The sequence below is a fragment of the Hypanus sabinus genome, chromosome 13 (genome assembly GCF_030144855.1).
Source record: "Hypanus sabinus isolate sHypSab1 chromosome 13, sHypSab1.hap1, whole genome shotgun sequence".
NCBI lineage: Eukaryota > Metazoa > Chordata > Chondrichthyes > Myliobatiformes > Dasyatidae > Hypanus > Hypanus sabinus.
Genome location: NC_082718.1, coordinates 40292638 through 40314055, shown reverse-complemented (window position 1 = coordinate 40314055; position 21418 = coordinate 40292638). Strand labels below are relative to the sequence as shown.

General features: G+C 39.5%; 1 protein-coding gene across 4 annotated transcripts in view; it reads left to right on the top strand.

Moving 5' to 3' along the window:
• gramd4a (GRAM domain containing 4a) overlaps nucleotides 1–21418 on the top strand; it is a 169251-nt gene that overhangs the window by 9745 nt on the left and 138088 nt on the right. Inside the window, exons 1-3 of one of the 4 annotated variants that reach the window (XM_059987468.1) lie at nucleotides 2145–2174; nucleotides 15007–15095; nucleotides 16058–16268. In XM_059987468.1, coding sequence (XP_059843451.1) covers nucleotides 16107–16268 — 162 coding nt within the window. In that variant the 5' untranslated portion in view covers nucleotides 2145–2174; nucleotides 15007–15095; nucleotides 16058–16106. Of the gene's footprint in view, nucleotides 1–2086; nucleotides 2175–15006; nucleotides 15096–16057; nucleotides 16269–21418 lie in introns of those variants that run through there. The other 3 variants (XM_059987467.1, XM_059987466.1, XM_059987465.1) reach the window with 3 other exon arrangements.

The window sequence follows — 21418 nt, the reverse complement described above, 5'->3', positions numbered from 1 at the left end:
TAGGCCCTTCTGGCCATTCGAGCTGTGTTGTCCTGCAATTCCAGTTTTAACCCTGGCCTAGTCATGGGATAATTTACAATGACCAATTAACCTACCAAATGGTACGTTTTTGGACTGTGGGAGGAAATTGGAGCACCCGGAAGAAACCCACACGGTCAATGGGAGAACGTACAAACTCCTTAGAGGCAGCATTGGGAATTGAATCTGAGTTACCTGAAGTGTAAGACATTGTGCTAACCTCTATGCTTACCATACTGTCTCAAATTTTAATAATAATTAGAATGGTTTTCTAATTCTTAAAAGCATTTGAGCACTTTTGAATCTGAAATTTCATAATTTTATAGTGTAATGAACAACATTTTAGCCAAATCTAATTAGAGCTATTTGTTTGACTTCTGTCTGCCAGTTTCCTAACCGCACTGGACTTGACTTTTAGTCTTACTTACTTACTACCCATTATGCCTCTGGCATTTAGGGCAGAAATGAATGCCCTCCATCTCTCTCTGTATAGAAGGATTCTTCATTGCTGTTTCTGTAGCATTTTATTTTGACCAGTCGGTGTTGTTAGCCGTGAGCTGAAGTCTGAAATCTTGAGGACTGGTGAACATCTCTTAGTTTGGCTTCTACCTTTTATCCTGTTTGGCATGGGTGACCCCATCAAGAGCCAAAGCACAAGGCCCTGACTCCGGTCATTGAGGCATGCAAGCCTCCAAACCCTACGACAACATTATCGTCTTCTTGGAGGTTGATTTTTAGTTTGCTGAGTATTTTTTGTTTATTCATGGTCCTTCAGAATGTTGCCAGCTTGTGGATTCTTTACCAATGTAGAAGCCCAGGATTGGGCTAATTAATCATAGTGTGTATCTTTGATAGAGCTATACATATGTTCATTGAAGTTCAAACAGAAAATTTATCTAAGAGCTTTAGTTAATTTGTGTTGAATAATGCTATAGAGGAATGCAGCAAAGTGTGGCTTGGCCTGCTGAAGGGCAGACTTTGTTATTTTACTGTTCAGGAGGACAAATATGTAAATGCAATAGAATAGACCCCTCCTCTAATCTCCCATCACCATTGAAGAAATTGAATTGAGGAGTGGATGGCATTTTGGGGAAATGTAGGGATGCTGAGAATTGAGGGAGAAAATTGGGAAAGGGGGCTGAGAACATCAAGGAATGAAAGGGGTTGTGGGAGTGTAAGAAGTAACCATGGTGCGATAAAGAAAGGCTTGTATGAAGAGGGATGCTTTAAATCCCCAGCACAAACTGGTTAAGGTCGGGGCTTTGTGAAGTAAGAGCTGACGGCATTTGAGTAAGGCCTTCAGTGATCCAGTGGGTGATACATAGGTTAGAGTTCAAACTCCAAACTCTAAATTTCAAATGAGCCTTGTGCGCCATTGCATATCTCTGCTTGTGCCCAGCAACCAATCTGCACAAGCTTGTCATATGCATTGAATGTCACTGCATCAGTTAACAGCTGCCTGTGCTGATCTTTGCAGTGGTCAGATTGACAGCAGCTGGAAGGTCACAGAATCCAGCCCTTTTTCTCCTCTCCTTGTATTACACTTGATATGCTTCATTTGTTGTTCAACCCAGTTCTAGGTTTCATCAACTGTTATATTTGAAAAGACTATTTAAAATAATTAAACCAAAAGTTAATAATGGATCTGCCAGCATACTGCTTAATGAGTCAGGAAACCCAGAAATGTTTTGACGCAGTATATAGTTGAAAAACCAGCAGCAGATGTGCATCATTTCCCGGCCTGCTCCATCCTTTTGGTTCACATTGTGCCAAAACATTAAAATATAGTCCTGTTTCTGGTTTGTGGTTTTTTCTGAAGATCTCATAACTAACTGTAAAATGCTTTTGAAAGGAGTCACTACATTCAGTGTAAATTAGAAATCTTATACAAGTTTGTACTGTGATTGCACAACTGTTTTCAATGTGATGGTTTAGTTATCTGCTCAACTTTGGCCCAGTCTGAGTTTATTTCATTGCAGGGCAATTGTAAAACATTACTAATTAATGTTACCAAATCGGGTTGGACATAATTCTGAAGGTATCATCACATGACTTTTCCCTGTGCTCTGCACGCTGGCTGTTGAATTTCACCAATGCACTTAAACTGCTCTGCCGCTCTTTGCCTTTTACAACAGTCAGGAAATGAACACGCCCCAGTAAGTGACCATAGTGATGATCCCTTTGTAAACTTCGTATCAGTTAAAAGTTTTTCCTCTGACTCCCACTTTGCTTCCCTCCACCCCTATTAGCATTTTGTAACCAATGGAAAGTGTTCAAGGAATATGCCTTCCTGCGTAATGTTGTTGTGTGTTTTCTTTGCTATTGTTGATTACGTGCAGTGTTTGAAGGACATTAATTTTTAATTCCCAGGAATTCCAAAGCATTTTCAAAGGTTTAACAGCATTGTAGATAATAGCTTGACCTTGGCTTCTTCGACTTGAAAGAATATTTAAGAAGTATCCCTTGTCTTCACTCTAGTCCTGTGTGTTTGCATGACGTGAGTGACAGTGAGCTGGTGAGATCTGTGAATTGTTAATCTCAACTCCTGTATTTCTTTTCGTATCACGTGCATTCTGTTTAGGTCAGGATATGTACTGTAGTTGCTGTCCTGTTTTATTAATACTTCAGTAGCACATGAATTGCTTTGATTCAACATTTGAAAACCAACTTCAGCCAATTGGAGATTTTAATAAAATTAAAGCTTTTTGCTTGAAGGCCACATACCTTAAGAACAATGGAAAATACTGGGTTAGTAATAAGACAATTAGTTCACTTCAAGAGCGTGATTTATTCAGTACTAAACCATAATACTCCTCCAAGAGGATTACAACCTTGTTGTGATTTGGAGGCTTTGTACTTCAATGCTCCAGAAAGCTATGCTGGCTGAAGTCAAGGCTATGTTCTTTGGCTCTTGGTAGGGTCACCCATGCCAAACAGATCAAGGGTAAGAGGCCAGACTAAGAGTGGTCTACCGGTCCTCCAGATTCAGGGGTTCAGCTCAAGGCTAACGACCCTGACTGAAGAAACAAAATTGTTACAGAAACAGAAATGAAGAATCCTACATCTGAGTGTGATGGTATTCCTGAGACTCCACCCGGGACTTGCATGACTAACAGTGAAAGCTGAGAGGAAGTGACTCACACGCTGGAGGAAGCCTTGAACACCACCAGAGATGGAGGACCTTCATTGCTGCCCTGAACACCAGCAACGTAATGCTGTCACTATATTAATTTGTTTAAATATCATTGTTTTCCTTAGGAAGGATGATTTACATAATTTTGGTGTCTCCTTTGACAATATTGTGGAACATTGCATTTTTAATATTGTACTTGATTATTTTTAGTATAGTTAATTGTGTAGATATTGAAACATAGAAAACCTACAGCACAATACAGGCCCTTCGGCCCACAAAGTTGTGCTGAACGCGTCCCTACCTTAGAAATTACTAGGCTTGCCCTCTATAAATAGCCCTCTATTTTACTACGCTCCATGTACCTATCTAAAAGCCTCTTAAAATATCCTATCGTATCCGCCTCCACCACTGTTGCCGGCAGCTTGACATCTTAAGCCTGACATCTTCTCTGTACCTACTCCCCAGCACCTTAAACCTGTAAATCTCTGTAGATATAATGTCATATAATTCAAGAAAATCTCTGTAGATATAAAGTAATGTCATATAAATGTGTTAAACACCGGATTCAATACTGATGGCAGATCTGTAATCAAATTTTGCACACACGCACAACCCCTCGTGTTGTGCAACTATATTTTTGTATAGCCAACCTTGAACATTGAACTTGATAAACATTGAAATTATTTCCTTAATTAATAATTAAAACCATTTTACTCATACATCTGAGCAGCGAAGTCCCATTAACAATGTATATAGCTGAAACTGAATTGATCAAATATTGCACATTTCCTCCATGTTCAACATTTTGTTACTTCTTGTAATTTTAAAACATTTGGATCTAACATTGAAATGGGAAGAACAGGAGTAAAAACTTGAATCTTGCAGCAAGAGGAACAATGGAGATAAATAGACGCTGATAAATGCAGAAATCCAGACCTTCCTGTCAGGATTTATCAACTCTTCGAGCCTTTCCAGTTAAGTTAGCAGCAGGCTAATGATAACTTAAACTGTTTACACAAACTGCTGTGAAGCAAAATATGGAATACGTAATGATTTGTTAAGTGAGCGGTAATTAGATTTTTAGTGGTGTGTTGAGCTACAATCAGTGGGTAACCTACATTACCCTGTGGTCTAATTTTACATGCCTGGTGCACTGGAGTTTGGAGTTCTTTTCCAGTGCTGTCCGCTTGTCTGTCCTCCCTGTGAGCACATGGGTTTCCTCTGGGTCCTCCGGTTTCCTCCCACATTTCAAACACTTGTCAGTTGGTAGGTTAATTTAGTTATTTTGAATCTTCCTGTGATTATGTTAGGGTTGAATAGGTGAACTGCTGGTGGTGTGGCTCAGTGGGTCAGAAGAGCCTGTTCCATGCTGTTATCTTTAAATTAATTTCCTCTTGAGTAAATATTTCACTTTATTAAATTATGTTTTAATCTGCTGTGCTCTTCCAGTATATATTTCACTGTAGTAAAATTTAAGCCAATTAACAATGTGCCATCTTGTAACTGTGGTGTCAAAGGCTGACACTTTGAAATCCTTCAACATAATGGAAGTGGGCTAAAGGAGGTTGGACATGCCCTGTGTGCAAAGTAGCTGAGAATGCGTCTTTAACATTGTGATTTAAAAAGTTCAGCCAGTTCTACAATGTAAAAGATAGAAAATTTCACCAATATTCAAAAAGCAATTGTTCTGTTGATTTTTGTGATTGATTTTTTTAAAATCCCTAAAATAAAATAGAAATATATATATTTTTAAATTGTTACCGATTGGTGATGTAAGAGCTATGTATCTATTTTCTGTCTATCTGTATTGTATTTGGTGCTTTGCGTTTATTATGAGCTACAGTAATTTGTCCTGTGGGTCGGAGTGTGGTAGAAGTAATGAGTCTAGTTACATATTCATGTTTTGTGCCAGTTAGTTTAGCTTCGTTGAAAAGGAGGCAGCCGGAGAATGATTTTTTTTATTAACCACTAATTTGAACTCCAATTACTCACGCTGCCATATTGTTAATTTAGTTAATTTCTAAAACTGCTATAAGATTGAGCATCTTTGCTGATTTCAGAATAAAGGATTAAACGTTCTTTTTTTCATCTTGGAGCTCAGTTATTTGGAAGCGTGTCATACAGTGTCAATTTCTGTACGTGGTCTCTCAGCAGTTTTGGTTGGTTTTCAAGAAACCGCTATGGGGAAACGTTGATATTGAAAGTGACAAAACGGACATGCAGATATAGAAGACAATTGGGAAGGCAAATTGTATGATGAAATTAAAATGTGACCGTTTCGCTGAAAACCTACACTCTGCCCACCAGAGAGAGCGGGATCTCCCAGTGGCCACACATTTTAATTCCACATCCCATTTCCATTCTGCTATGTCTATCCATGGCCTCCTCTACTGTCAAGATGAAGCCACACTCAGGGTGGAGGACCAACACCTCATATATCGTTTGGGTAGCCTCTAACCTGATGGCATGAACATTGATTTCTCTACCTTCCATTAATGACCCTCCTCCCCTTCTTACCCCATCCCTGATTTATTTACTTCCCCCCTTTTTTTTCCCTCTCTCTCTGCCCATCAGTCTGCCTGTTCTCCATCTCCCTCTAGTGCTCCCCTCCCCTGTTCTTTCTCCCTAGGCCTCCCGTCCCATGATCCTTTCCCTTCTTCAGTTCTGTTCCCCTTTTGCCAATCATCTTTCCAGCTCTTGGCTTCACCCTAGCCCCTCTGGTCTTCTCCTATCAATTCAGATTTCCCCCTCCCCCACCTACTTTCAAATCTCTTATACTATCTTTTATTTCAGTTAGTCCTGACGAAGGGTCTCTGCCCGAAACGTCGACATTGCTTCTTCCTATGGATGCTGCCTGACTTGGTGCGTTCCACCAGCATTTTGTGTGTGTTGCTTGGCCTGTAGATTCTTTTTTTTTTCCTGTCTCTCTGCTTTCTTGGAGTGATATTTGCATTTTTCTAGCCTTCTGGAGCCATTTCAGAATCTAATGATTCCTGAAAGATCATTACTAATGACTGACAATCTCTTCAGAACTCTGGGGTGTACACCATCTGGTCCAAATATCTACCTTCAGACATTTCAGTTTCCCAAGAAATATTCTCTATTAATGGTAAATTAGCACACTTCATGACCCCTGACACAATATTTATTCAGTTCGTCTGCTATTTCATGGTCCCCCATTACTACCTCTCCAGCATCATTTTCTTGTGGTCCGATATCTACTCTCACCTGACCTTTGCAGTTTATATAAATGAAGAAACTTTTGGTGTTCTCTTCAATATTATTGGTTAGCTTACTTTAATATTCCATCTTAGTGATTTTTTTAAAGCATCTCAATCCTCTAACTTCCCACTAATTTTTGCTCTGTTTTATACCCCCTCTTTGGCTTTTATATTGACCTTGACTTGTTAGCCATCTTTCCTTTAGAATACTTCCTCTTTGGGTTGTATATATCCTGTGCTTCTGGAAATATCAGCCGTTGCTACTCTACCATCATCCCTGCCAGTGTTGTTTTCCAATCAGTTCTGGCCAATTCCTCTCTCATGCCTCTGTAATTCCATTTATTCCACTGTAATACTGATACACCTGACTCTAGCTTCTCCATCTCAAATTTTAGGGTGTATTCAATTATATTATGATCACTTACTCTTCAGGGTTCTTTTACCTTAAGGTATTACAAACAAGGACAGGCCATTTATGAGGAGAAAGGTCCTCACTCATATGGTAGTGGATCTTTTGAAATTTTCAAATCTGGAGGAATCAGTCATTGAGTTTACTTAAAACAAAGATTGATCAATTTGTGGGACTTGGGAGTGCAGAAAACAACGGTGCTAGAAGATGAGGCATGGTTGTGATGAATGGCAGGCTTAAGATGCCAGCTGACCTCCTGCTCTTAATTCTTATATTAACTAAATGCAGTTCATTAAAAGCATTCTTGCCCAATTCCATGCATCGATTCCTCTCTGTAATGCTTGCTCTTGTGCAAGATGTATGTGGAGCAGAATCAGTTGGCAAACTCTCCAGCTCAATTGATGAGGAATTACAGGATAATTACGCTCTGCTGCTAGACTCCACGATGAGTCAAACATTAGAAGACAGTTGGAATTGTTGCTCAGTATTTAGGACTTGAGTTTACCAGGAAATCTCGGACTTGGCCCTTTGTGCGAAGAGTATCATACTTACTTCAACCCATCACCCCTACTGGGGTTAAGGCCACCAATAGCAGTTCGCCAGAGTCCTTTGTCAGTCCTGTGGTTTCTATTTTCACCTCACAACTTGATACATCTCCTAGGCGAAGATCCTTCCTCTCATCAGCATGAGGACTTCGGAGCTTCTGTTGGCACTTCTGTAGCACTGTTTTTTTATGGGAGGGGCGGTGCTACAAGACACATGCCCAACCCTCCTCCTTTCACAGCCAGACTTGGGACCATCCATGGCGGAGTTTGTAGAGTATCATGCATTAAAGGAAAACTTCTGAGAGGTGGCTTTTAATTACCTCAGAATTTTGCTTTTATTTTCTTTCTTTGTGAGTTGGATTTATGTTGGATTGAAATGCCACTGCTGTACAATTGAAATGTTTATCAGTTCCACAAAACTGATAATCTACTGATTTGTGTTATATTTCCAATATGTAATCTGTTAAGTACAAAAGGCTTATTTTCTGCAGTTAAAACAAATGGGACATAGTGAGGTGGCAAGGAAATTTGGACTATGAGTTTTTAAGTTGCTGTTGGAAAAAAATGGAAACAATAGTTTAAAAATAATAATTTTTAAAGCATTTGAACTCTGAATGATTTATTTTGTTAGACTTTTTCACCATCTGCAAATTACGGCATCATGGTAGCGTAGCAGTTAGCACAATGCTTTACAGTACTAGCAACCAGGGTTCAATTCCCACCAATGCTTGTAAGGAGTTTGTACAGGCTCCCAGTGACCACGTGGGTTTCCTCCAGGTGCTCTGGTTTCCTTCCACAGTCCAAAGATGGTTGGTATGTTAAGTGATCATTGTAAATTGTCCTGTGATTTGGCGAGGGTTAAATGGGGTTGGGGGTTTGCTGGGCAGCACAGTTCAAAGGGTCAGAAGGGCCCATTCTGTGCCATATTTCGATAAATAAATAGATAGCCTAGAATTTTCATTAAGTATGCCAGATATGAATTTTGAACAACTTGTTATTTTGTATCTTGGGGTTAATGTTTTAAATCAATTGATATCATCATCATGTACTGTGTTGAATGATGGTTCTTGACAAATTTTTCTGCAAAAGTGCTTTGCCATCGGCTTTTTCTGAATGATAGCTTTTCAAGACGGGTGATCCCAGCCATTATCAATATTCTTTAAGGATTGTCTGCCTGGTGTTAGTGGTTGCATAACCAGGACTTGTGATATGCATCGGCTGCTCATGTGGTCATCCACCACTTTCTCCCATGGCTTTTGAGGACTAAGCAAGTGCTACACCTTTCCCAAGGGTGACGTGCAGGTTAGTGGAGGGAAGGAATGCCTTATTCCTCCTTTGATGGAGACCCTGCCACCCACAATAGATAGTTAACCTACAGTGGTGCTAGAAAGTTTGTAAATCCTGTAGAATTTTCTCTTTTTCTGCATAAATATGACCTAAAGTCTGATCAGATCTCCACATAAGTCCTAAAACTAGATAAAGAGAACCTGATTAAATAAACAACACAAGAAATTACACTTGTTAATTTATTTATTGAGAAAAATGATTTAATATTACATGCATTTGTTGGAAAAAGTATGTGAACCTTTGCTTTCAGTAACTGATGTGATCCCCTTGTACAGCAATAACTTCAACTAAGTTTTTCCGTTAACTGTTGATCAGTCCTGCACATTGGCTTGGAGGAAGTTTAGGCCATTCCTTCTTACAAAGCTGCTTTAACTCTGGGATGTTGTTGGGCTTCCTTTCATGAATTGCTTGCTTCAGGTCCTTCCACAATATTTCTATAGAATTAAGCTCAGGACTTGGACTCGGCCATTCCAAATCATGAATTTTCTTCTTTTTAAACCATTCTGTTGTTGATTTACCCTTGTCTTTTGGATCATTGTCTTGTTCCGTTATTCAACTTCTATAATGCTTTAGGTGTCAAACTGTCACCCTGACATTCTCCTGTAAAATGTCTTGATACCATTTTGAATTCATTGTCCCCTCAGCGATTGGAAGCTGCCCAGGCCCTGAGGCAGCAAAGCAGCCCCAAACCATTTTTCATGGTTGGGATGAGGTTTTGGTGTTGGTGTGCAGTGCCCCTTTTCCTCCAACATAGCAATGTGCATTTCTGCCAAGAAGTTCAACTTTTGTCTCATCTGACCACAGAACATTGTCCCAGAAGTGTTGTGGAACATACAGTTGGTCTTTTGCAAACAGAAATAGAAATTGACAGGTTCAAGGTTCTTGAGTGGGCTGCAGGAGGATGGCAGTAAGTGGCACCCTCACTTGAGGCATGAAATCTGATTGACCGTTAGTGGAGCAGGCACTTGCCTATAAAAAAGATGAGGCACGGGAACACAGGAAGAACCCTAACTCTATAGGTGGTGACCACTTGTCACAATACGTCTGAAACTCGGTAATCTCATCCAACCTTACCAACCAAACAGACATTATTAATTAGCATAAATTAGCAACCAGGTTGCCCAACAGTTACCCATGACTCACTGCATGGAACAAGTTCATGCGATTTAAAGTTGGTAAGTCAAGTACACCCTCTCAACTTTCTCAACAGATGTACGGAAAATAGTGCTGGCTGGAACCAAATGGTGAAATAGAGCCAATCAGTGAACTTGCTGACCCTGAGGATTCCTCTTGAGGTGTTCAAAGCAACCTTGCCTTTACATGTGTGCTTAAAAATCATCTTTGGTGCTTATGAGGCCCTGTGTAATTGGTGAATTGCACTAACTGGAATAGTATAAAGGAAGCCTGCCAAACACCAGCTCTGTCCTGACTAACGCTCAGATTCCGATCTGAATCCTTGTCAATGTAATTTTTGCTGTTATGATCGTCTTCATCTTCACCTCGCCGTTCCTTTGTGTGGTGCTACCATTGTTCCATCCGTGTCAATTCGCTGTCATCATCAACATCCGATAGGCATTCCCAGTTTGTGTTAGTTTTAAATTTAGCTCTGTTAATGATGGCTAAATGCATACAGTGCAATCTGAGTCTGAAGGCGGTGAGGCCTTGAATTCTAATCATGCTAAGAAACAGAAACTACAGAAGGTGCATCAGTACAATGTTATATATCTGGAGTATGGTTTTATTTCATTCCCGTCAGATCAGCGACACCCTGTGTCTTATTTGTAATAGTATACTGTCTAATGAAGCCATGAATCCATCAAGATTGCAGGAACACTTCTGTAAAAGACACCCTGAAAAGGCTACTTACGGTGTTACTCAGTTCCAGAAGATGAAAGAATGATTTGAAAAGTATTGCACACTGGAGTCATTTGACAAGAAAGCTAAAAATGACCTTGATAGTGGCCTCATTGTTTCTTATAACACTTCCAAAATGATAGCAATGTGTGGAAAATCTCATACAATTGGTGAAAGATTAATAATGCCTGCTATATTAGAAGTGCTCACCACTATTCTCAAAATGGATACCAGTATTTTAAAATCAATTCCTCTGAGTAATAACTCTGTAGCTCATCGTATTGATGAAATGAGTGAAGACATTGAGTATCAACCATACACAGAGTTACAATAAACAGAATTTTGGATACAACCGGATGAGTCAATTGTGCGAGACAACAGGATATTGCTAATGACATACGTACGGTTTAACAAAAATGGAAATGTTTATGAAGAGATTCTCTTTTTTAAAAAGTTTAAAAACAAACATCAACAAATATAATGTACGATGAGTGGGGAAAAAAGGAATTGCAAGTCTGTTTGCAATCTATTGTGTAATTTATTATCGTCTTGCAGCCAAAAACCTCAGTAAGCAACTTCTATCAAGCATGACTTTTGTAATAACTGCTATCAACAAAATTAAAGCTCATCCATTCAAAAGCAGAATATTTTGCCTGTTATGCCAAGATAATGATGAAGAGTTTGAATACTTTCTTCTTCACACTGAAGTGTGTTGGCCGTCAAAAGGCTGCTGCCTAAAAAGTTTCTTTGATCTTTTTGACACTGGTTAGATTTTTGCTCAAAGTCAACAAGAGCTTGGGAAATAAGATTGAACTTATACGTGGAGATGTGGCGTACCTGGTCGACCTGTATGACAAAATGAACATTCTAAATTTGAAACTGCAAGGTGAGAATTTTACTTTAATCCAGGGAAGAAGTTCAGTGTCCAATTTTATCAGAAAATTGGAAATAAGTAAAACATTGGGAGAAGATATTCTCACAGTTTTCCTCCTTGGAAAGTATGGCGCTCTTTCACAGATGGTGATTTGCAACAGTACTGCTTACACCTGTAGTCACTAAAGAAGGATTTTCAGAATTGATTCAAGGATTTGAACGATCTGGAAATTCCACTCTAGGTAATTAACCTATTTCTTTGCAAGTGAAAGAAAGAGAGCTTGCAGGAAGAAATTATTGAAATTCAGAATGATGAAGAAGCAAAAATGTTTTTCAAAACTGTTGGCGTTTGTGGTATGTGGCTACACTGTCATACAAAGATTCCTGGTGTTTGGAAAAGAGCATTGCATTTCCATCCTCCTACTTTGTTGAAAGAGGCTTCAGTGCAGTGAACCACGTATTCCAAAGAACAGAAACTGCTTGGACGTTGTTATACTTGGGGACTTAAGGATTTTGCTTTCACAGCTTGAACTAGATTCTTCAACTCTTGCTAAAGACCATCAAGCTCGAGGATCACATTGATATTGAAGCTGCCGTACAGTGCACAGGTACTGTGTAAGCTAGGTTTAAAGAAAACTAAAAATTTAAAGCAGAATGATTTTTCTCATATTAGCATATGGTAGACATGTTTTTACACTATGGGGTATCAGAAAATATATTGTGCCAGGGCAGCGTTGGCAAGTATGAAGCTGCTTTGGAGGGGGGGGGGCCTTGGCAAGTATGAAAGTGCTTTGGGGGGATGTTGGGGAAAAAATGGTTGGGAAACACTGTGTTAAATGATATATTTGGAAGAAAATGCTCCATTTTATTGACTGCTTCCAAGCCTTATTAGTTTTGATATTCTTGTCGTTTGTAGTGTTTTGGTGATTGAATCTCTGGTAGTCATGTTTAAAAAAAAAGCTGCTGCACTTTTCTGTTGATAGCACTGAGTCAGAACCACATTGAAACTATTCTTGAGTTTGAGATTGTGATCTGAGTTAATTCTGCAATGAAGCATTAGGAGGTTGTTCTTCATTGTCAGTGACAATTTGTATAAATAAGATGCTAAGTAAAGGCCCCATTTGTCTGTTCAGGTGAACTTTACAGACTGCAACACATTTTTAGAAGAAGAAGCACCAAGCAACACTTTCTACTTCAGCGGTGTCACCAAAAACTAAGCTAACTGGTTCTGCATGTCATTCCTGTATGTGTAATCTTTGCATAAATTGGCTTCTGCATTTGCCTAAATACTGTAGTAAGTGAGTACATGCCAACAATTCATTTGCCTTCATATTTATCAGACATTGAAGTAAGCTGTCATGCACAAGTGTTTCTGCAGATGCTGGGTGAACTCAACAACACTGGCAGCATTCCGGGGGGTGGGGGGGAACAGTGGACATTTTGGGCTGAGACTCTTAATCAGGATAGCTTGAAGCATTGACTGTTCATTCTCCTCCATGCCTGACTTGAGTTGCCCCAGCATTTTGTGCATGTTGTTGAAGTATGTGGTAATACATGTCTGCCTCTGATCTTCTCCTGAGCTGATAAATACATTGGATCTCTTTTTATTTTATTTATTGAGATACAGTATGGAATAGGCCCTTCCGGCCCTTTGAACCACGCCACCCAACACCCCATGATTTAACCCTAGCCTGATCATAGGAGAATTTACAATGACCTATTAACCTACCAACTGGTATATCTGTGGAGAATAAACCGGAGCACCTGGAGGAAACCCATGCAACCACAGGGAGAATGTACAAACTCCGTACAGACAGCGGCAGGAAATGAACCCAGGTTGCTGGTACTGTACATTGTTGTGCTAACCACGTCTTTACCATGCCACCCTACTGATCCTCTCTAAAGTCTTCCTCTGACCAAACTTTGAGCCACTCTCCTAATATGTTCTTTGGATCAGGATCTGTTTTTTGTTATTCAAAGAAGTTCTTGTGGGTTATTTTTTCTGTATTAGAAGTATTATGTAAATACATATTTTTATTGGACCATAATGTCAAAGATGGTTCCATGTTCAGTAAACTTTGACGAACTTCGGTAGACGGGTGGTGGTGAATCTGCTGACTGGTTGCAACGTGACCTGGTATGGAAACTTCAATGTCCATGAATGGAAAGAGCTACAAAAAAATAGAGGATGCAGCCAGACCGTCACGGAGGAAGTCCTCTTCGCCATTCAGCACAGCTACAAGAAGTGCTGTTGTAGGAAAGAAGCGTTCATCATCAAGAAACTGCGCCATCCAGGCCATGCTCTCTTCTTGTTGTTGCCATCAGGAAGGAGGTGCAGGAGTCTCAGGTCCCACTCCACCAGGTTCAGGAACTGTTCAACCATTAGGCTCTTGAACCAGAGGGAATAACTTCATTCACACTAATATTGATCTGATTCCACAACCTATAGACTCACTTTTAAGAACTCTACAAATCCATTTTCTCAATATTTATTTCTTACTTATTTTGTTTCTTTTTTTGTATTTGCATATTTTGTTGTCTTTTGCAAATTGATGTTTGTGAGTCTTTGTTTAGTGTTTTTTTATTCTATTGTATTTCTTTGTATTTACTATGAATGCTCACAAGAAAATGGATCTCAGGGTAGTATGTGTTGATATATATGTACTTTGATAATAAATTTACTTTGAATTTCGAACTTTTAAATTTCTAGAATTTTCAGCTTGAGAAATTTGTGGAGGCTAAAACATCAAGGATATCTGAAGAGGGAGAAGACACGTTTTTGAATTCGGATCGGGGAACTTGGGACTATGGGGAACTAGTACAGATGAGATGTTATCTGGGGCAGATCCGCTGTGTTCAAAGCTGGGGCAGACTTGAGGGGCATGGTTTGTTGGGTTCTTTGGATGTATCAGAAAATGAGAGGTCAACCTGATGAATCTGCAGCATTGTATCAGATGTTATTGATGGTTGAACAATTCAAAGCTAATTGGCTGCAACTCTGGCCAAGCATCTCCAATGCAGCTATAACATTGGAAACTACCCAATAATGTAGAAAATTGCTCATATTTGTTATGTTCTTTTGGAAGTTGATCAAATCTGATTTCTTAACTGCTACCATGTTCATTTATTGTTTCTTGTCAGCAAAATGTTGGAACCTGTTCTGTATTGTAATTAATCTATGCACCTGCACTGAGCTAGGGATCTATTTAGATAAGGGGCTCTCAACCTGGCAACCCCTCGTTTAAATCTTTAGGCTCCAGTTCATTGGTCAGGATAAAGAGATTAATTCCAGAAATGAGAGTGATTTCTCTTCACACATGGAAAAATGCTGACTTTGTGGCATCAAGGACAGTGGCCCAGGTCATATCTAGCAAATAAGGTCAGGGTTTATGTCCCCTTTTATGTCTCTCATCTCCTGAATCACCAAAGTCTAATCACTACTTCCATGATTGGAGAATATAGTCTGCTTCCTTGGTTGATTAACACTAAGGTTTTTTCTTAACCAAATAGATTTTTTTTGTGCCCTATTTGTACTCATAGTTTCAAAGCCTCTCTTTCACCATCAGTGGATTGGTCTCAGCCTGAAACATTGACTCTTTTCCATAGATGCTGTTTGGCCTGCTCAGTTCCTCCAGCTTTCTGTGTTGCCACCATCAGTAGATTGTTTCCTGTATCTACCATCAACAAAATGAACGGTAAAAATTAAATAAACCATTGGCACCTTAAACACACAAAAATTAAGGTCATAAGCAACTACAGTGCCAATGGGATATTTTAAGAGGGGAGATGACTTGTGACACACAGAGATTTGTGTAAAAGTCTCTTAATTCAATCAAACTAAAAACTTAGTAACTAGTGATTAATAATATATATTTGGCTTACTTGAATGTAAAATAGTACTTTAAAATGATTTGTTATGTTTGCACTGGAGTATCAATGAGAAGCTATTGTAAATGATGCTAGGTTAGATATACATTATTTTTAGTGAATATACACACGGTTTTATAAAACCAAATCAGAATTACTTTGTTGCCAGTACGTGAAACATAGCAGAATTGATTGTGGTTTAGTGCTATGAATAAACCACAGGGCAATACCATAACAGACAGCACCATAGCAACTAACAATTTATAAGCCAACAGTGCAGAGACAGCCATGAGCAATCAACAATTAGCAGTATGGTCACAGGAAGTGTCAAAAATCAAACTTAAATATATGTGAACATATGAACAGATTAAATAATTATCAGTGGAACAAGGAAGGCAGGAAAGACCACTTAATGGATGTTGTGCAGGGACAGTTGTTACACCTGAGTAAGTTTTGTTGAGAAGCTGTTGGTCTTGGCCTAAGCCATTTTTTTGGATTTCAAAACACTTATCACTCAAATTGGAAGTGTATTGGTGTGGTGTTGCTTGTTTTATTTCCATGGATGATTTTTCACTCATTTTAAAGATGAATTCTAATTGGAGCAGATAAGTGATCCAGTTTCTCTGAGAAGCCGACTGTTTAATTTGTGAAATAATTTACAATTAACTGAGAATTATGCATTGGTAAACATGTTAATTATGAATGCCATGTTTTGTAATAGACAATGTGCTGGAAATGAAACAGTGCTTGGGAATATTTTGTAAGTGTGTTGTGTTTTTCTCTTTATCAGGAACAGCATTCATCATGTTAAAGTGAAGGAAAAGAACTCCGTATTGAACATGCTAAAACGATTGGACAAAATAAGATTCAGAGGACAGAAGAGGGATGAAATACTCGATCTTGTGGAATCTCCCAATGCATCAGACAATGAATGTGGTGATGAAATTCCAGCAAAGCCTTCTCGATGTTCTGTAAAAGATTCTGAAGAATTAAAGGATCCTGTAAGTATTTATTTTTAAGTGATTTAAAGACTACTTATTCACTTATTTATTCACATGCAGATAAGGCAGTAGCAAGTTGGAAAGCAAGAGTACTTGTAAAGGCTGATTTATACTTGTGCGTCGCATCTACGCAGTAAGGTATTGCGTACCCTATGCCGTAGGGTGACACGCACCTCTCCAGAAAAGTTACTCATGTGTTGCAGTGACACAGACCGCAACAACTGTGGTTGGTCAACTTGGTAGCATTGCATTTCCGGTTGCTTCCTCTCCCCCATGTTTGTAGGCTGTGCCTACACTGATATGAAATAGATGAGACAAATTGTCAAATCTATCTGCCGACATGTGAAAATGTTTGAAATGCATTTCCTTGTCCATGTCTCTCACAAAGAAACTCAACACAGTGGCATAGAAACCCCACGGCCAACTAGCATTTTGGCGCACACCACACATGCTTGCTACGGTGTAGAGCGATGCAGAAGTGAAAATCAGGGTTACGGCGTAGCCCATACGCACAAGTATATATCAGCCTTAACCCATTTTCCACTGCTTAGCATCCCTATCCAACGTGATATTTACCAATTAATTCAAAGTCTACTTATGTAAGCAATATTGTATTGATGATTGAATGCATTCAAAGAGCTGAAACCTGCAACTTTAAAGATTGAGAGCTTTTAAATAGATAATAATGAGTTAATTTTATACTTATTTATTGAGATATGCATGGAGTAGGCCCTTCTGATCCTTCGAGTCCTGCCGCCTGGCAACTCTAATTTAACCCCAAGCCTAATTACAGGACAATTTACAATGCCGAATTAACCTAGCAACCGGTGCGACTTTGGGCTGAGGGAGGAAACTGGAGCACCCATGGAAAATCCACGCTGATGTGGGGAGAACATACAAACTCCATACAGGTGATGGTGGGAATTGAACCCGGGTGGTTGGTACTGTAAAATGTTGTGCAAACCACTACGCTATTGTGCTGTGTGTTGAATTCCGACTTTCTTGGCTCTTATGGTGTTGTACAATTATACAGCATTGAAACAGCTCCTCTGGACCAACTTGTCCTTCCCATGTCTGTCAAGGTGTCTAGTCACACTTGTTTGTGTTTTTGTCCACATCCTGTCCAAATGTATGTAAAATGTAATTATGCCTACCTTTAGCACTTCATCTGGCATTTTGTTCCATATACTTACCACCTGCTGTGTAGAAAAACATGACTTCCAGGTCTATTTAATTTTTTTTTCCCCCCCTCTCACCTTAAATTAATGCCCTCTAGTTTTAGACTTTGCTACCCTGCAGAAGAGGGCTTGTACTTCAAAAAGAGATTGAATAGTCTGGGATAAGTTGCGACAGTCCTCCCTGGAGTAAAGGAGGCTGAGTGTCACCTCAGAGAATCTTATAAAATCATGAGGGGCATATATAAGATGGATGGTTATAGTCTCAAGTCCATCCTTCCTTGAGGCTTTTCTGCTCTTCCTCTAGATTAATCACACCCTTCCTCTAGAATGGAGACCAGAAGTGTGCACAATATTCCAGATATAGTCTCAACAAACTCTTGTAACAGGTGTAGCATGGTGTCTTAATTCTTGCACTTAGTAACTTGACTAATGAGGCAAGCATGCCTTCTGCTTTCTTTACCACCTTGCTGATTGTGTCACCAATTTCAGGGAGCTAAGTTTTTCAGATTAGGTTTATTTATTATCTCTGACTTGTATGATGTGAAATTTGTTGTTCTGTTGCAGTAGTACAGTGTAAAGACAAAATTATAATATATTACGAAAGCAAGTAATACAAAAAAAAGAAATTGACAAAATAGCATTCACAGACCATTCAGAAGCCTGATGGTGGAGGGGAAGCTGTTTTTGAATTGCTGAGTTTAAGTCTTCAGACTCCTGTACTAATGAAGTCCTGATGAGGGGTCTCGGTCTGAAATGTTGACTCTCCATACGCGCTGCCCAACCTGCTGAGGTGCTCCAGCATTAGACTCTTGTGCTTCCTTCCCGGTGGTAGTCAAGAAAAGAGAGCATTCCTGTCATTTTCTACTATGCCACTAAATTTGGTGTCATATGCAAACTTGCTAATCATGCCACCTGCATCCTTATACACCTTATAACTAAACATGACCAACAACAGGGGACATAATCTAGCCTTCTGGACCAATCTACTGTCTGGAACCTTGACAAAGGCCTTGCCAAAGTCCATGAAGACAACATTTACTGTCATCAAATCCCTTGGTTAGTTCAGAGCACTTGCTACCAAAAAGTCATTTGTCTGAAGCGGAAACAAAGCCAAGAGACGTACAAAAACTCAAGGACTGGCTGCTGAACAATGGCAGCAAGTGTTCTAGACTGAGAGTCAAAATTTGAAACTTTAGACTTAAACAGGAGGTAGTTTGTCCATAGAAGAGCTGGAGGGTGCTGCATGAATGAGTGTCTGCAGTCAACGGTGAAGCACGGTGGAGGTTCCCAGCGGGTTTGTGGCTGCATTTCTGCAAATGGACTTGGTGACCTGGTCAGAATTAATAGAATCAGAAATACAAGCAGATTCTCATCCAGTCATGCAGTGCCATCAGGGAGGTGTCTGATTGGTCCCAACTTCATTCTACAGTAGGATAATGGCCCTAAACACACAACCAAGGCCATTTAAAAATAACTATTGTCAGCAAAATGAAGATCAAGGAGTTCCGCAATATTTATTTATCTATTTATTGACATACAGTGTTGAATAGGTCCTTCTGGCCCTTTGAGTCATGCCACCCAGTAGCCCCCGATTTAATCATAGACAAGTCATGGGGCAATTTACAAAGACCAATTAACCTATCAACTGGTACATCTTTGGACTGAAGGAAGAAACTGGAGCACCTGGAGGAAACACATGTTATCACAGAGAGAACGTACAAGCTCCTTACAGGCAGTTGTGGGAATTGAACCTGTGTCGCTGGAACTGTAAAGCATTTTGCTACAGCTACCATGCCCCTCCCCCCAGTAGATGATATGGCCTCCACAGAACTCTAATCTCAACATCTTCGAGGCTGTTTAGGATAACCTGGAGAGATAGAAGCAATCAAGATAGCCAAAGTCTGCAGAAGAACTGTGGCAAGTTCTCCAAGATGCTTTGAACAACCTACCAGGCAAATTTCTTATAAAACTGCACAATAGCATACCCAAGAGAATTGATCCAGTTTTAAAGGCAAAGGGTGGTCACACCAAATAATGATTTGATTTAGTGTTTTACTGTTTACTACTCTTTTTAGTAAATGTTTTGAAATTTAGAAGCTTTTCATGTTGGGAATGGCGAGGGTGTTTGTTAGTATTCTTTAAAATGGGTTCTTTCGGGGTTTTTTTGTGGCTCCCTATAAGGAGATAAATCTTAAAGTTGCATAATTTATACATACTTTGATAAATTAACTTAGGACTTTGAATTTTTTGAACTTTTAATTTCACTATTTTCAGTATCTTCTCTTTACAGCTCTATTTTATATGTACCTAAGGCTTTTGCACAAAACTGTATTTGTCAACGTGGAGCATTTGTAGATATACCGGGAGGAAAGGATGTTGGGAATGGTGAGGGTGGAACACTGCAGGAGGGGTGTGGGACAGGTGGTAGAGGAAGGAGTGCCAAGGGCGGGAGTGGGGGATGACGTAGGTGCAGACACACCCAGCCCTGAGACACCAGGCAAGGTCATTTGATTCCAAACAATTGGCTTATTGATCATTACACAGTGTTTGAGGCTCAGGTTCCAGGTCTTCAACTTTGAGCTTAAGTTTCTTGAGCAACCCACATTTGCTGCAGATGTGGTCATCAGCTCCTACGTCATGTAGCTTTTACACATCACGTGATTCTGCATCACTATTTTTTGTTGTAATTTTGTATCATTTTAGTTAATTATGTTATTTTAAAAAAAACTCTTACTTATTCTTACCTCTACTCACATGTGCCTCCTTGCCAAAGCCTTTTGGGCCAAATCCTCATCCTCAGTGGAGTTTAGACATTCTCCACTGGTCCTTTCCATTGGCTGATCCAAAATGGCTTCCTGGACTTCGGCCTCTGCCTCTTCTCGCTGAAGCCTCTTGAGCCAAAGCTTCAGTTCTCCACTCAAGCATGGCGACTCTATTTAAACCTCACTTCTTTTCTTTGGCCCATGTGAAACTTACACTCAACAAAACTTGCTGTTTTCAGTGGTTCCTGCTCTTGAACAGATCTCGCTCTCTCTACTCCCACTTCTCTGATGTGTTTGTGAGTTCATGTATGTTGCTTTATATTCCATTAAGTCTCACGGCATGTTCAATATTTAATAACTCAGTGTAATACCAGATGTTTCTTTACAATAAAACTCTATTTTGTCATTCTTACATAGAAAAATAAATGCTGGGCAATGGTCAGATTACACCTTTTAGAGCTTATTCAATTAGTACTCACAAGTTCGGGAACACTTACTGATGTTAAGTGACCTACTAATAAATCTAGGAATTTTTTTTTATTAGGTTAATAAATATTTATCCCTGATCAGTAAATTATTGTGGATATATCAATTCCAATTAAAATATCAGCCCACTGTAATTACTTCTTTTCTTTCACAATGTGACATTAACATATTTGAGCAAAGCAGCAGACTGTATATTGCCAGAGTTGTTTCACTGAGGTCTGATATGTTAAGGAATGTTACTGTCCATGGGAATTTTCACAAGGTGTCTAATTAGTCTCACAGGCTAGATTCTTTTCAACTTTGTCTGCCATTGAACACATTGTACTCTCTTCTAAATAGGAGTCATTGGTATTCAACATAAGCAACCACATGTCTTGTCAAACAGCACCAAAAGTTTCCCCCAAAGCAAATATTGTGGATCTAATCTATCAGCCAGTGAACTTTTCCTGTATAACTATTTCAGCAGCTTTAAGGAATTCTTTAAAATTACAAGTATCCAATTAGTAAAAATCAGTTATTTAGATGGGAAACAAATCAAATCACCTTTTCCAATATCAATTTGAGGCCTTTCATTGGTCAGGGTCAGCCTTGGATGTTGTGTCCTAGCTGTTATATGCAAGCCAGTATGCAAACTAGAGCAGTACGATGTGGAGAGCAAGCTGATGCCCGTGCAGCAGGTTTCCCCTCTCCGCACAGCTGAGGAATCCAGAGGAACTGCAGAGAC